Source organism: Schistocerca piceifrons, chromosome 1, assembly GCF_021461385.2.
Source record: "Schistocerca piceifrons isolate TAMUIC-IGC-003096 chromosome 1, iqSchPice1.1, whole genome shotgun sequence".
NCBI classification, from domain to species: Eukaryota; Metazoa; Arthropoda; class Insecta; order Orthoptera; family Acrididae; genus Schistocerca; species Schistocerca piceifrons.
The window spans coordinates 524,905,704-524,921,844 of NC_060138.1; the positions used below are offsets into that span (position 1 = coordinate 524,905,704).

Genomic DNA, 16,141 nt, shown 5'->3' on the forward strand with positions numbered 1-16,141 from the left:
GAGAATAGCAGCCTGCATTGCTGCGAAAGGTGGATATACACTGTACTAGTGCCGACATTGTGCATGCTCTGTTGCCTGTGTCTATGTGCCTGTGGTTCTGTCAGTGTGATCATGTGATGTATCTGACCCCAGGAATGTGTCAATAAAGTTTCCCCTTCCTGGGACAATGAATTCACGGTGTTCTTATTTCAATTTCCAGGAGTGTATAACACCATATTACTGCCCCACAAAACAATGTTGTGAAGCACTTCAGTGTTGCATATTTCAGGCCAGTAAATCATTCCAGAATCACCTTAAGATAGGCCCATTTCCATTTTTCTGTAAATATAAAGTACATAATAAAACACTCTTGAGGTCTAAAGACTGCGCAGATACTAGAAAGAAACAGATTTCCTTAAAACCAGATGGCTGGTAACAATATGGCAAGAGGATCATACGGGTTCAGAAATCTTCATGTGATACTTTTAGTTAAAATGTAATCATGTAACAGGATCAATAAATTTAATTTTTCACGTATACACAACACATTCTAATATTATTATTTTTTTTTTTTTTTTAGAATAAATGATGTAAAAATAAGCTAGATGTCAATCGTAAGATACTCTGAGAACATTTTATGTGCAGTGTAAATGGTAAGAACACACAGTTTTTCGTAATGCAGTAAAATGAGAAAGTATGTACTTGCTCTTAATTAAGCTGTTAAATCTTATATGTACAGACTTCTTCCAATGGTTAATGTTGTGCATCTGCAGGAAAGTTACCCATGTATAAATTTTCTCTCTCCTTGGAGGTAACATGTAAGAGCTTCTGTGCCCATGATCACAATTCCTGTGACATCCTATGGTCCCAGAAATTGTTGGCAGCATTCAAAATTTCACTTCCCTTCTCTTCATGTTGCCCACCTTTAAGATATGGTGGAGTGAACTCCCGATAAGCAATACACACCCTTCTTTCTGAAATGTCTTCACGTAAAACACAGTGTTCCCAACCATACCGTGCTGGACCATAAATCACCAAGAGAGATCGCCTTGGCATGGGTACACGAACTACACAATCTTCTTGTTCACAACAGTCTAGAGGACCAAGGACAACTGGACGATACTCAAATGCGCAGCACAAATTATATCGCTTAATATCACCTCTGTATTTTGTAAATGTCAACATACTGTCTGACAGAAGATTAACAGTAACAATACGCTCACCCCATATCCAGCAGTCATCAATATGAGGATCAATTGATGCACCACGTATTGGATCATATTCCAAGGAGCACTGTTCAATTGTTTTATACCCTGATAATAATGGTACAGTCTCAAAACGCTCTTGCACAAACTTTGTGAATTCTGGGAAACCGTTAAACACACTCAACTGCAGACGCTTCTTCTTAAAATTACACTTTGGTCCAAAATTCTGTAAAATAAAAGTAAAATCAGTATAAGTGTGGAGCAACGAGCATCTTATATCTAAAAAATAAATAATTCTGATGAGTGACTAGGTATTTATTAGAGATAAAAGAGAATCTATTAGTTTATACTAATTCAGTTTATACTAATTCAATGAAGAAAACTCAACAATACAATGCCACTATGAGACAATGTTTGGTATGTTATTATAAATATATTCCCTCAGACAGAACTTTGATAACCTGTATATGCAGCTAATCACATAAGCTATTAATATTAAATATTTGTGGAACCACTGCACACATTAAACCTCTTAACAAGTGATAGTTTACAAAGAGTGCGTTTTATTGTTTGGTTAACATTCATAACTTTGTATATGACAAAATACGAAAGTAGTTATGATGCTTTGAGTAGAGTTACGTAATTTTTAGTAGCCTTTGAGAAATCTTAAAACCATGGGTTTAGCGATATGACACCTTTTACAGTTAACTGAGAAACTGTTTTCAAAAAGAAATAAGAATGTCACTACACATCAGAAATTTCAACTTACTGACTACCAGAAGTGTACTTTGGACCCCAGCCTACACAAATAAAGACTACTTAACAGTTTCATGACAATGAGAAGATAGCCAGGCTACCATTATGAGAACACTGGCAGATTTATTGGCTGCTGTTGGTGTGAACAATACCTGATGTACTTTGTTGGCTTTGTCATAATATCATAGTGGCTGGTCATGCACCGTAGCTTTACAGCCCAAACATTCTTTATAGAATTGATCCCATTATGTAAATAGACAAGTCAATGAATAATACATTTTCAAACTGCAACCAGAATCAAGTCCAAGTCTGAAAGCAGGGTCTTCAAATGAAGTACAACTCAGCATTGTAAGTACGTTTATTATGAACACAAAAGTACATTCACAACAGATGGAGAGAAAAGCTATTAGCATGAAACATTATTTTCCAGAATGCAAACACTGCAAACATAAGAAATTTTGAGAACCTTCCAGAACTGAGAAACACTAAATTATAAGTAACTGTAGTGGGTCAGATTTGAAATGGTGACCAGCAGCATGCCAGCGAGCAACATTAACTATACCACACTGCGTACAACAGTATGGCTCATGGAACTATATAAATGAGTGAAATGATTGGACAAATACTGTAGGATTAATGACATTGATGGAACCAGAGAATTATAGTTTAAATCAAATACATGTTTACTGAATAATATTCACAAGTGTGAATTGTGGCCTCACATAAACCATCGATTCAAATAAAATAATTAATGTATGAAGCACATGCAGAAACACACTGAGCGAGGTTCATTTAACTGCACGTCAATTTACAAAAAACAGTAAACACACAGTCAGAAAGTACAGTTTCCCGTTATCAATCACTATGTACATTAAAGTTTGTTATCCTGACTAACCACTGTGTGAAAAATGCAACAAGTCCCTCACACATGAATATAAATATGAACTGTAGCAAATAATTACAATTCACATCTGCCTCAAATATCATGTTGTTGTTGTGGTCTTCAGTCCTGAGACTGGTTTGATGCAGCTCTCCATGCTATTCTATCCTGTGCAAGCTTCTTCATCTCCCAGTACCTACTGCAGCCTACATCCTTCTGAATCTGCTTAGTGTATTCATCTCTTGGTCTCCCCCTACGATTTTTACCTTCCACGCTGCCCTCCAATACTAAATTGGTGATCCCTTGATGCCTCAGAACATGTCCTACCAACTGATCCCTTCTTCTGGTCAAGTTGTGCCACAAACTTCTCTTCTCCCCAATCCTATTCAATACTTCCTCATTAGTTATGTGATCTACCCATCTAATCTTCAGCATTCTTCTGTAGCACCACATTTTGAAAGCTTCTATTTTCCGTCCATGTTTCACTTCCATACATGGCTACACTCCATACAAATACTTTCAGAAATGACTTCCTGACATTTAAATCTATACTCGATGTTAACAAATTTCTCTTCTACAGAAACGCTTTCCTTGCCATTTCCAGTCTAGATTTTATATCCTCTCTACTTTGACCATCATCAGTTATTTTGCTCCCCAAATAGCAAAACTCCTTTACTACTTTAAGTGTCTCACTTCCTAATCTAATACCCTCAGCATCACCCGACTTAATTCGATTACATTCCATTATCCTCGTTTTGCTTTTGTTGATGTTCATCTTATATCCTCTATTTAAGACACCATCCATTCCGTTCAACTGCTCTTCCAAGTCCTTTGCTGTCTCTGACAGAATTACAATGTCATCGGCGAACCTCAAAGTTTTTATTTCTTCTCCATGGATTTTAATACCTACTCCGAATTTTTCTTTTGTTTCCTTTACTGCTTGCTCAATATACAAATTGAATAATATTGGGGAGAGGCTAAAACCCTGTCTCACTCCCTACCCAACCACTGCTTCCCTTTCATGCCCCTTGACTCTTATAACTGCCATCTGGTTTCTGTACAAATTGTAAATAGCCTTTCGCTCCCTGTATTTTACCCCTGCCACCTTTAGAATTTGAAAGAGTATTCCAGTCAACATTGTTAAAAGCTTTCTCTAAGTCTAGAAATGCTAGAAACGTAGGTTTGCCTTTCCTTAATCTTTCTTCTAAGAAAAGTCATAAGGTCAGTATTGCCTCACGTGTTCCAGTATTTCTACGGAATCCAAACTGATCTTCCCCGAGGTCTGCTTCTACTAGTTTTTCTATTCGTCTGTAAAGAATTCGTGTTAGTATTTTGTAGCTGTGGCTTATTAAACTGATTGTTCGGTAATTTTCACATCTGTCAACACCCACTTTCTTTGGGATTGGAATTATTATATTCTCCTTGAAGTCTGAGGGTATTTAGCGTGTTTCATACATCTTACTCACCAGATGGTAGAGTTTTGTCAGGACTGGCTCTCCCAAGGCCGTCAGTAGTTCCAATGGAATGTTGTCTACTCCGGGGGCCTTGTTTCGACTCACTTCTTTCAGTGCTCTGTCAAACTCTTCACTCAGTATCATATCTCCCATTTCATCTTCATCTACATCATCTTCCATTTCCATAATATTGTCCTCAAGTACATCGCCCTTGTATAGACCCTCTATATACTCCTTCCACCTTTCTGCTTTCCCTCCTTTGCTTAGAACTGGGTTTCCACCTGAGCTCTTGATGTTCATACAAGTGGTTCTCTTATCTCCAAAGGTCTCTATAATTTTCCTGTAGGCAGTATCTATCTTACCCCTAGTGAGATAAGCCTCTACATCCTTACATTTGTCCTCTAGCTGTCCTTGCTTAGCCATTTTTCACTTCCTGTCGATCTCATTTTTGAGACATTTGTATTCCTTTTTGCCTGCTTCATTTACTGCATTTTTATATTTTCTCCTTTCATCAATTAAATTCAATATTTCTTCGGTTACCCAAGGATTTCTACTAGCCCTCGTCTTTTTACCTACTTGATCCTCTGCTGCCTTCACTACTTCATCCCTCAAAGCTACCCATTCTTCTTCTACTGTATTTCTTTCCCCCATTCCTATCAATTGTTCCCTTATGCTCTCCCTGAAACTCTGTACAACCTCTGGTTCTTTCAGTTTATCCAGGTCCCATCTCCTTAAATTCCCACCTTTTTGCAGTTTCTTCAGTTTTAATCTACAGGTCATAACCAATAGATTGTGGTCAGAGTCCACATCTGACCCTGGAAATGTCTTACAATTTAAAACCTGGTTCCTAAATCTCTGTCTTACCATTATATAATCTATCTGATACCTTCTAGTATCTCCAGGCTTCTTCCATGTATACAACCTTCTATCATGATTCTTAAACCAAGTGTTAGCTATGATTAAGTTGTGCTCTGTGCAAAATTCTACCAGGCGGCTTCCTCTTTCATTTCTTAGCCCCAATCCATATTCACCTACTACGTTTCCTTCTCTCCCTTTTCCTACACTCAAATTCCAGTCACCCATGACTATTAAATGTTCATCTCCCTTCACCATCTGAATAATTTCTTTTATTTCATCATACATTTCTTCAATTTCTTCGTCATCTGCAGAGCTAGTTGGCATATAAACTTGTACTACTGTAACAGGTGTGGGCTTCGTATCTATCTTGGCCACAATAATGTGTTCACTATGCTGTTTGTAGTAGCTTACCCGCATTCCTATTTTCCTATTCATTATTAAACCTACTCCTGCATTACCCCTATTTGACTGTGTTTATAACCCTGTAGTCACCTGACCAGAAGTCTTGTTCCTCCTGCCACCGAACTTCACTAATTCCCACTATATCTAACTTTAACCTAGCCATTTCCCTTTTTAAATTTTCTAACCTACCTGCCCGATTAAGGGATCTGACATTCCACTCTCCGATCCATAGAACGCCAGTTTCCTTTCTCCTGATAACGACATCCTCTTGAGCAGTCCCTGCCCGGAGATCCGAATGGGGGACTATTTTACCTCCGGAATATTTTACCCAAGAGGACGCCATCATCATTTAATCATACAGTAAAGCTGCATGCCCTCGGGAAAAATTACAGCCGTACTTTCCCCTTGCTTTCAGCCGTTTGCAGTACCAGCACAGCAAGGCCATTTTGGTTATTGTTACAAGGCCAGATCAGTCGATCATCCAGACTGTTGCCCTTGCAACTACTGAAAACGCTGCTGTCGCTCTTCAGGAACCACACGTTTGTCTGGCCTCTTAACAGATACCCCTCCGTTGTGGTTGCACCTACGGTACGGCTATCTGTATCGCTGAGGCACGCAAGCCTCCCCACCAACGGCAAGGTCCATGGTTCATGGGGGGGGGGGATATATATAATAAAGAAAATTAAAGTTCGTAGAGTTGTGCAAAATCGATTACTGTAAAGACAGCCAAATAATCTAAGTCCAGCGAAAAGTTTAAGTATGTAACTCCTGTTCACACAACAATTTTAGTTCACTGAAAAGTATGTAATTTATGTGGTTGCACAGTCCTCTCAACCAATTCACCAATGACCACTGTGAAGATGGACAGCAAATGGCCAAAGTCCAAAAGACAATGTGTGCCCACCAACTATCATTAAATTTTTTTTTTTGAGGTCAAACATTACTGAATCTATGTTGATGCTTAAATAATGACCACTATTCATATTTAAGCTAATTCCATATATGTATTTGATACAATATTACAGTTAAAATTGTTGTGGTCAGTTTGTGACTTCTTACTAAAATGGCAATACAGTAACAAACAAGTAATAAATAAAATTTACGAAAGATGCCTACATCCAGTTTTACAATGAGACAAAAAGTATGTAAAATTATAAATATGATGTGTGATCAAAAAGTAAGAGGATTTTTTTTATTTTTTTATTTTGCAGGGTTTATATACCTGATTTTCAATTTTATCTTGTTGGTACAAATGTTCCTGATGTATGTTTCCATTTTTAGTTGTTCTGAATATTTAGTTTATTGTTGACAGTTGAAAAGGTTATATGTGCTTTTGAGTGCTTGGCGAATTTTTACTCTTGGAAAAAGAGTGAACATAGAATATGCATTAAATTTTGCTTGAAAAAATTGAATACTGTGCAGCACTGCATTCAAAATGCTGATTACAGCTTTTGGCAAATCTACTATGACTAAGACAAGAGTTAATGAGTGGTATAAATGTTTCACAAAAAGGGTCAAGAAGACAGGAATGACAACTACCCTGGACACCCTAGCACAACAATGTGAAAGTAGTACAGATAATGGTTCTAGAAAATTGTCGAATCACCATCTGAGAGGTTGCTGATCATGTCAGCATATCCTTCGGCTCATGCCAAGCAATTTTTTTCAAATGTTTTGGGCATGAAATGTGTATCAGTGAAGTGTTTGTTCTGAAATTGTTGAATTTTGACTGAAATCGAATTGCATAGACATCGCTTAGGAATTGGTGGATGAAGTCTACAATGATCCAGAACTTCTAGAGAAGGTTATACCAAGTGATAAAACATGGGTGTATGGGTATGATGTTGCAACCAAGGACCAATCATCCCAATGGAAAATGCCTGAAGAGCCAAGACTGAAAAAAATTTGGCAAATTCAATCCATGTGAAGGTTCTCCTCACTGTTTTCTTCGATTACAGTTCGATAGTGCCTCACCAGTTTCTGCTTATGATTGTACGGTCAATGAGGAATAGTACTGGAAGTTATGTGCAATATGTGTGACAGAATCCAAAGAAAATGACTGTAACTGTGGCAAAACCACTCACCAAAATTGCATCACATCAATGTTCCTATTCACACCTCAATGCTTGTTTGTGATTTTTTGACAAGAAGCAAAACTAGGGCCTATTCTGTTGCCTCAGCCGCCGTATTCATTAGACATGGCCCACTGCAACTTCTTTCTATTTCTGAAGCTGAAGAGAACCATAAAAGGAAGTGTTTTGCCACCACTGATGTGAGAAGAACAGAATCGCTGGACAAGCTCAACACCATTATGAAAAGAGAGTCCCAGAAGGCTTCCAAGATCGGAAAAAGCACTGGCACAAGTGTATTACATCTGAGGGGGATTACACTGAAGGGAATGAAGTGGGTGTTGATGAATAAATGATCAACTATGGCAAGTTTGAAGAACAGGTGTCCTCCTACACTTTGGCCACCATGTCTCCTACATGTTCATTTTATTCATTATAATTTGCATCTCCAGGCTGTTTTATACAACTTATTTATGGTCCTTAACATAACTAATCAATCAAAGCATATAAAATAGTATATTGTAGATAACCATCCATTAGGAGGATTAGGTAAGGATCTAGGAAACTAGCACTCCCTTTCAACTTTGTGTAACTGTGGATGATTTGCATATAAACTTAATGAACTTGTCTGTAATTCTTTATACACATGCACGATTTTAAAAAAGACTTGTTGGAACATTTACTGACATTGTCAGTTTTCATTTGACATTGCATATGATCAGACTGCTCCGGATTCAGTTGTTACCAATTTTATACTCTACTGTGAAGAAAATTTTTTAACTTTCTTAATATTTATCCCAGAATCACGGTTAGAATTGCGATGAGATTGTCCCATTGCAATTATTATTATTATTATTATTATTATTCTTTCTTTCTTTCTTTCTTTCTTTCTTAGACGTTATGTCTGCTCAAAAATGGAAAGTAACGCGGACCTTGATCAAGCGTGACTTCCCTTTAACTGTACGGTATATGTTATATTGCATTTAGGAACTTTCGGATGATTGAACATGTATCAATAATTATGGATTTCTGTAGTTGTATATATAAGTTTGGATGTAGCTGTATTGTATTGATGTACTGGTGGATATTGTGTGGTATGAATCCTGTAGTTGATAGTATAATTGGTATAATGTCAACTTTATCCTGATGCCACATGTCCTTGACTTCCTCAGCCAGTTGGATGTATTTTTCAATTTTTTTCTCCTGTTTTCTTTTGTATATTTGTTGTATTGGGTATGGATATTTCGATTAGTTGTGTTAATTTCTTCTTTTTATTGGTGAGTATGATGCAGGTTTGTTATGTGGTGGTGTTTTATCTGTTATAATGGTTCTGTTCCAGTATAATTTGTATTCATCACTCTCCAGTACATTTTGTGGTGCATACTTGTATGTGGGAACGTGTTGTTTTATAAGTTTATGTTGTAAGGCAAGCTGTTGATGTATTATTTTTGCTACATTGTCATGTCTTCTGGGGTATTCTGTATTTGCTAGTATTGTACATCCGCTTGTGATGTGATCTACTGTTTCTATTTGTTGTTTGCAAAGTCTGCATTTATCTGTTGTGGTATTGGGATCTTTAATAATATGCTTGCTGTAATATCTGGTGTTTATTGTTTGATCCTGTGTTGCAATCAGGAATCCTTCCGTCTCACTGTATATATTGCCTTTTCTTAGCCATGTGTTGGATGCGTTTTGATCGATGTGTGGCTGTGCTAGATGATGCGGGTGCTTGCCATGTAGTATTTTCTTTTTCCAATTTACTTTCTTCATATCTGTTGATGTTATGTGATCTAAAGGGTTGTAGATGTGGTTATGAAATTGCAGTGGTGTAGCCGATGTATTTATATGAGTGATTGCTTTGTGTATTTTGCTAGTTTCTGCTCGTTCTAGAAAGAATTTTCTTAAATTGTCTACCTGTCCATAATGTAGGTTTTTTATGTCGATAAATCCCCTTCCTCCTTCCTTTCTGCTTAATGTGAATCTTTCTGTTTCTGAATGTATGTGATGTATTCTATATTTGTGGCATTGTGATCGTGTAAGTGTATTGAGTGTTTCTAGGTCTGTGTTACTCCATTTCACTACTCCAAATGAGTAGGTCAATATTGGTATAGCATAAGTATTTATAGCTTTTGTCTTGTTTCTTGCTGTCAATTCTGTTTTCAGTATTTTTGTTAGTCTTTGTCTATATTTTTCTTTTAGTTCTTCTTTAATATTTGTATTATCTATTCCTATTTTTTGTCTGTATCCTAGATATTTATAGGCATCTGTTTTTCCATCGCTTCTATGCAGTCGCTGTGGTTATCCAATATGTAAGCTTCTTGTTTAGTGTGTTTTCCCTTGACAATGCTATTTTTCTTACATTTGTCTGTTCCAAAAGCCATATTTATATCATTGCTGAATACTTCTGTTATCTTTAGTAACTGGTTGAGTTGTTGATTTGTTGCTGCCAGCAGTTTTAGATCATCCGTGTATAGCAAATGTGTGATTTTGTGTCGGTATATTCCAGTAATATTGTATCCATAATTTGTATTATTTAGCATGTTGGATAGTGGGTTCAGAGCAAGGCAGAACCATAAAGGACTTAATGAGTCTCCTTGTTATATTCCACGCTTAATCTGTATTGGCTGTGATGTGATATTATTTGGATTTGTTTGTATATTAAGTGTGGTTTTCCAATTTTTCATTACTATGTTTACGAACTGTATCAATTTAGGATCTACTTTGTATATTTCCCATATTTGTAGTAACAATGAGTGGGGTACACTATCAAAAGCTTTTTGGTAATCAATGTATGCGTAGTGTAGTGACCTTTGTTTGGTTTTAGCTTGATATGTCACCTCTGCATCTATTATCAGTTGCTTTTTACATCCTCGTGCTCCTTTGCAACAGCCTCTTTGTTCTTCATTTATAATTTTGTTCTGTGTTGTATGTGTTATTAATTTCTGTGTAATGACTGAAGTTAATATTTTGTATATTGTTGGTAGGCATGTTATGGGGCGATATTTAGCTGGGTTTGCTGTGTCTGCTTGATCTTTAGGTTTCAGATAAGTTATTCCATGCGTAAGTGCATCAGGGAATGTGTATGGGTCTGCAATGTAACTGTTAAATAATTCAGTCAGATGTGAATGTGTTGAGGTTAACTTCTTTAGCCAGAAATTTGGTATTTTATCTTATCCAGGGGCTTTCCGATTGTGAGTAGAATTAATTGCTTGGGTGACTTCATGTTGTAAAATTATCACTTGAGGCATCCGTGGTATCATCTTGTATGTCATCTTCAACTTTTATAGTCCTGTCTTCCTCAGTTGCGTGTAATATTACGGTATATTAATAATTTTTACTTATGGACCGTCTGACAGCAACTGAATAAAACACAATTTTAGTGCCATACGCGTTTCGCCTTTATTTTCTGCAAGGCATCATCAGTGGCCTGGAATATGTACATATGTTAGCTATTTTATTTACATTTTTGTCATTGTGCTTATAGGTTATAAACAGTTCTGGTGGTTGGTATTTCCTATTAAGTAGTAATGTTTTGAACTGTACTTAAAGGTTGTGTGGACAATTTCTTACATATTACGCTCCTGTTGCATTTTTGATGTTGTTGTTCTTCTTATGAACGCCAATTTGCGGTTTTTTTCCCCATTCCACACAACACTATGCACTGAACGCTTGTTTTAAAGCAATGTTTTGGTTTCTATTGCCGACTGTCAAATGTTTTTGCCGAAGATCGAATGTTATTGCCAAACTTATGAGTGTAACTACTGAAGTATCTGTTGTCTGTTCGTGTATGCATTTGTGTGTGTGTGTGTGTGTGTGTGTGTGTGTGTGTGTGTGTGTGTGTCCAGATGATGTGGGGAAGAATTTTCTTTTTTTTTTATTTTTGTTTTATGTTATCATTTCCTTTACTGAGTGTAGTACAGAGCCTGTGCTGATGTGTGTTTGTTCATTTATCACATGTTTGTTTTCTGCTATGGCTTTCTGGATGTGGAAGTTTTCTCGCATTTGTATAAGATGTTTGTCATGGTTGCTTATTCTCATTATTTTCATTTCTTGTTCCATCCTACAAACATGGAACAAGAAATGAAAATAATGAGAATAAGCAACCATGACAAACATCTTATACAAATGCAAGAAAACTTCCACATCCCGCACGCACGCACGCACGCACGCACGCACACACGCACACACAGCACAAAAAAAAATATATATCACACCAAAACACACACACACACACACACACACACACACACACACACACACACACACACACAAATGCATACACGAACAGACCACAGATACTTCAATAGTTGCACTCATAAGTTTGGCAATAACATTCGATCTTTGGCAAAAACATTTGACAGTCGGCAATAGAAACCAAAACATTGCTTTAAAACAAGCGTTCAGTGCATAGTGTTGTGGAATGGGGAAAAAAACCGCAAATTGGCGTTCATAAGAAGAAGAACAACACCAAAAATGCAACAGGAGCGTAATATGTAGGAAATTGTCCACGCAACCTGTAAGTACAGTTCAAAACATTACTACTTAATAGGAAATACCAACCACCAGAACTGTTTATAACCTATAGGCACAATGACAAAAATGTAAATAAAATAGCTAACATATGTAAATATTCCAAGCCACTGATGATGCCTTGCAGAAAATAAAGGCGAAACACGTATGGCACTAAAATTGTGTTTTATTCAGTTGCTGTCAGACGGTCCATAAGTAAAAATTATTAATATACCGTAACATCTTGTATGTGTCTGTTTCTGCTTGTATCCACCGTGCATGCCTGTAATGTTGTACTGGGTTTGACCATATGTTGCTCCAGAAGTGTTCCATGTCTGTTATGCTTGGTGGATTGTCTATTTTAATGTTTGTGTTATCTATTGTCTGGTAAAATTTCTTTTGGTTTGTGTTGAATGTTTGGTTTTGTTTCCTTCTATTTTCACTTTTTTTGTATCTTCTAAGTCGTTTGGCCAATGCTTGTAATTTCTGCTTCTTTTCATTTAATTGCTCTATCGCTTCTTGTTGTAAGATTTTACCTAACCTTTTTCGTTTTTTTTCTGACATTTCATTTCTTATAAATTGTGTTAGCTGTCCGATGTCTTTTCTCAGTTTTTCTATTCTGATCTGTAGCCTGTGTTGCCATGCTGGTTTTGTGGGTTTCTTCTGTGTCTTGGTTGGTTCTGATCTCTGCCTAGTGTGTATATTTAGTGTAGTGAGTGCTCCTATATAAACCAGTTATGTTTTCATTTATTTTGTTGTGTATGAATGTGTTGATAGTTTTTATTGTTGTTTCGACTTGTGGGTTATTTGGTGGTCTATGCAAGAATGGTCTAATGTCTGTATTTGTGTCTTTGTATTCTATATATGTCAGCTGAAATTTCTCTTCTATATCTAACATGTGTGTCACTTCGTGTTCTAGTTGTGCTTGTTCTGGTGGCTGTCTTAAGATTTCGTTTTCCTCTGATTGTTTAATTGATGTGTGTTGGTCTTTGTTTGTTTGCTCTGGGATGTTTGAGTCCATTACTGTAGTTTCTTCTTCTGCTGATGGCACATTATTTTGTTCCAGTATTTGTTGTACTTGTTGTTTGATGTTTTCTAATTCTGACTGGGGTATCCTGTTATTTTTTATTATTACACGGATCTGACCAGCTAGTCGTTGTTCTGTTAAAAATTTTAATTCTGGGTATCTGTATTATTATTATTATTATTATTATTATTATTATTATTATTATTATTATTATTATTATTTAAATCTGTTTGCAGGGCCTGTAACATAGTTTCACTGAAAATGTAAGTCATATTTCATATCATCCATCTTATCCATCACTGTGTCATCTCCACCTTTCTACTAAGTACACACACTCCACCATCAGAAAAGACCCCGAGTTCCGGAATTGGCCACCAACCTACACACATTCCTTGCCCGCTCAGTTAGCCACCGCAATCTGTCAAATCACTCACTGCTATCTCTTGTTCCATGAGCTGATTCTCGCAATGTCACACTATGGTATAAAAGAACAGATCAATATCTCCTGTCTGAAACACATAGTAGATACGTATTTTTTATATGCTTTGGGACAGCCATTTTTAGGCACTGCAAAAAAGATATTATCATCTAAAAGGTGAAGTGACAGCTGCTCCAATGGTGTCGCTGAGTGACAGAGGAAAAGGAAACACCTGCAAGGCAGCACTAGAAGGAAGCATAGAGCATTAATATTTTATAGTGCCATATTAATGTAATATAGTTCTTCATTGCATATCTTTTTATGTTTATTGCAACACCTGATGATGACTTTGCCAAGCACGTAACAAATGAAAATCTCTTGAGTGATCTAGACAGGAAATATCAACTGAAGTGCAATACAATTACCATCTCATACAAGGGATGTGTTTCTTTTTTAATACGAGAATGGAACAGCCTGGTCCCTTTGAAAGAAAGAAACCACCACAGTCAGTAAATGGACAATCCATGGTCTTGTCTAACTAGTGAGTCAGGAAAGTAAGTTAAATGATGTTAGCAGCGGGGTCACGGGAAGAGGGGCAAAACAGCTTTGAGTTCAGTTTGGATGAAACATGGGAGCAAGATGGCTAGACAAGGCATCTATACAATAGAAGGAGCTGTGATATAGTATTAAAATGGCTTGGACAGAAAAGGCACGAAGGGAGAAAAGCAGATCCAGCCTGGTACAAGTTGGGAAAGTAATTGTGTTTAAACAGACAAAGATACATGGAAAATGATGACTATTTTTATTTCCTTGCTGAGTATGGACTAAGTGAATTGAGGCCATCAAACACTTAAGAAAACAGTGTACCCCATTTTCTCCACATACAAATATGTTTGCTTGTATCTCTGCAGAAATTTTCCAGCATATTATTCTTGAACATACACATATGTTGTCTGAAAAGTAATTTATTTTTTGGAACTCCACAGGCTTGTGAATACAATTTTTAAAACTGGCAGATGAGATACCACTATACAAGGTAAAAAACTATCAACAGGAAGACTGCAAGAAATTTGCAATGTACAAAAAAAATAAAGAAAACTGACTAAAAATTACCTGCTTTCTACGGCCACTCTGAGATAAATCCCATGGCATTTCATCAATGCCATTAATTAAGATTGCTTCTTCTTCTGGTGTCAAGAAATCAAGCTGTAATGTAGGTTTCATTAGTAACAATCTTCAGTATCATAAATCTGGACATTTGAGGAAACACGTTCTACCTGTATATATATTCCTGGAAATTCAATAGCATCTCCTTCATGGGCTGAATGAGTTTTGTAGTCTTTCATACATGAGCCTTCCCATGCTTTGTTACAAAAAGCACAGTATATGTAGCTTTTGCAGCCCTAAAAAAAGAAAAACTAATTACATAAAAAATTTATTCCAAAATTCATTTAATTTGCGCACACACAGACGGAATGGCTTAAAATTACCTTCAGGAAACAATTCCTAGTGCAGCTGGTAGAAACAGATAATTAAACAGAAAAAATTGCTCATCTTTAAGAACCATATTTTTCTTCTTCTGTGGAAGAGAAGATAGTTGGGTAGTATGGGAAAAGTATACTGACTAGGACATTCAGAATCTCCTCTAAACTGATCAACTGTACTTTGAGATGAACCTCTTGCAGTTAAGTAATGGCCTTTCTTGTCTGTTTCTCTGTGAATGTAAACTAACTACCTAAAAGAGGGTGGAGGGGAGAGAAAAGATAAGTGTGTGTGTGAGAGAGAGAGAGAGAGAGAGAGAGAGAGAGAGAGAGAGAGAGAGAGAGAGAGAGAGAGAGAGAGAGAGAGAGAGAGAGAATTAATGATTTGCTAAACTGCAAGATACTGAGATCACCTTGTTGATATTGCTTTAGTATGAAATGAAATTCAATGTACCAAGTTATCAAGATAAAGGGGTTGCTTGACCTTTCTTATACCTCCCTGTATAAACACAAATAAGTCATCAGACTTGAATTATTTTTTTCAACACGCATGTTTTTATGATAATAAATGGTTGCTTTGTTTATTTTGGAATTTTAACAGCCCCAACAGATAGTTCCGGAGATGAATGTGAGAACAAGTGATAACCACCTCCTTAATAAAGATAAACATGGCCATACAAGAAGAAGAAGAAGAAAGGAAAATTACTATACAAGACAGTGAAATCTCATATAGACGAGTGCTCCAGGTGCAAAAGGTTTTTTAATGCTTACAGAAATAAAAGGAATAAAAATTTTAAAAAATCATTTTCTAGCGTAGCACACTGAGAAATGTATACACAGTATGAATTAATATTTAAAATTAATCTAAATTTGTAATGCTGCATTGTAACAGAAAATACGTAATAATCTATGAGTCTCTAAAATGTAATCTTGTTTTCTTTTATTGTACATCTATTTGATATTCATTGTAATTAAGGCTTGACATAATGTAAAATGGTAATTGCAATCAGAACACAGATGTCGCATCTTTCTTAGCCTGTCTGCATATAAAAAATGTATGCCACACCCAATACTCTCAGCTGAAAATTATCTGCTAGAATCCA

General features: G+C 36.4%; 1 protein-coding gene across 1 annotated transcript in view; it reads right to left on the minus strand.

The window, feature by feature from the left end:
- Window positions 1–484: 484 nt before the first annotated feature.
- The window catches only part of LOC124798263 (alpha-ketoglutarate-dependent dioxygenase alkB homolog 4-like), a 30,518-nt gene continuing 14,861 nt past the window's right edge, over window positions 485–16,141 (minus strand). The window contains exons 2-4 of the mRNA XM_047261590.1: window positions 14,835–14,960; window positions 14,671–14,763; window positions 485–1,410 (exon numbers count right to left, since the gene is read on the minus strand). Coding sequence (XP_047117546.1) covers window positions 820–1,410; window positions 14,671–14,763; window positions 14,835–14,960 — 810 coding nt within the window. The 3' untranslated portion in view covers window positions 485–819. The remainder of the gene's footprint in view (window positions 1,411–14,670; window positions 14,764–14,834; window positions 14,961–16,141) is intronic.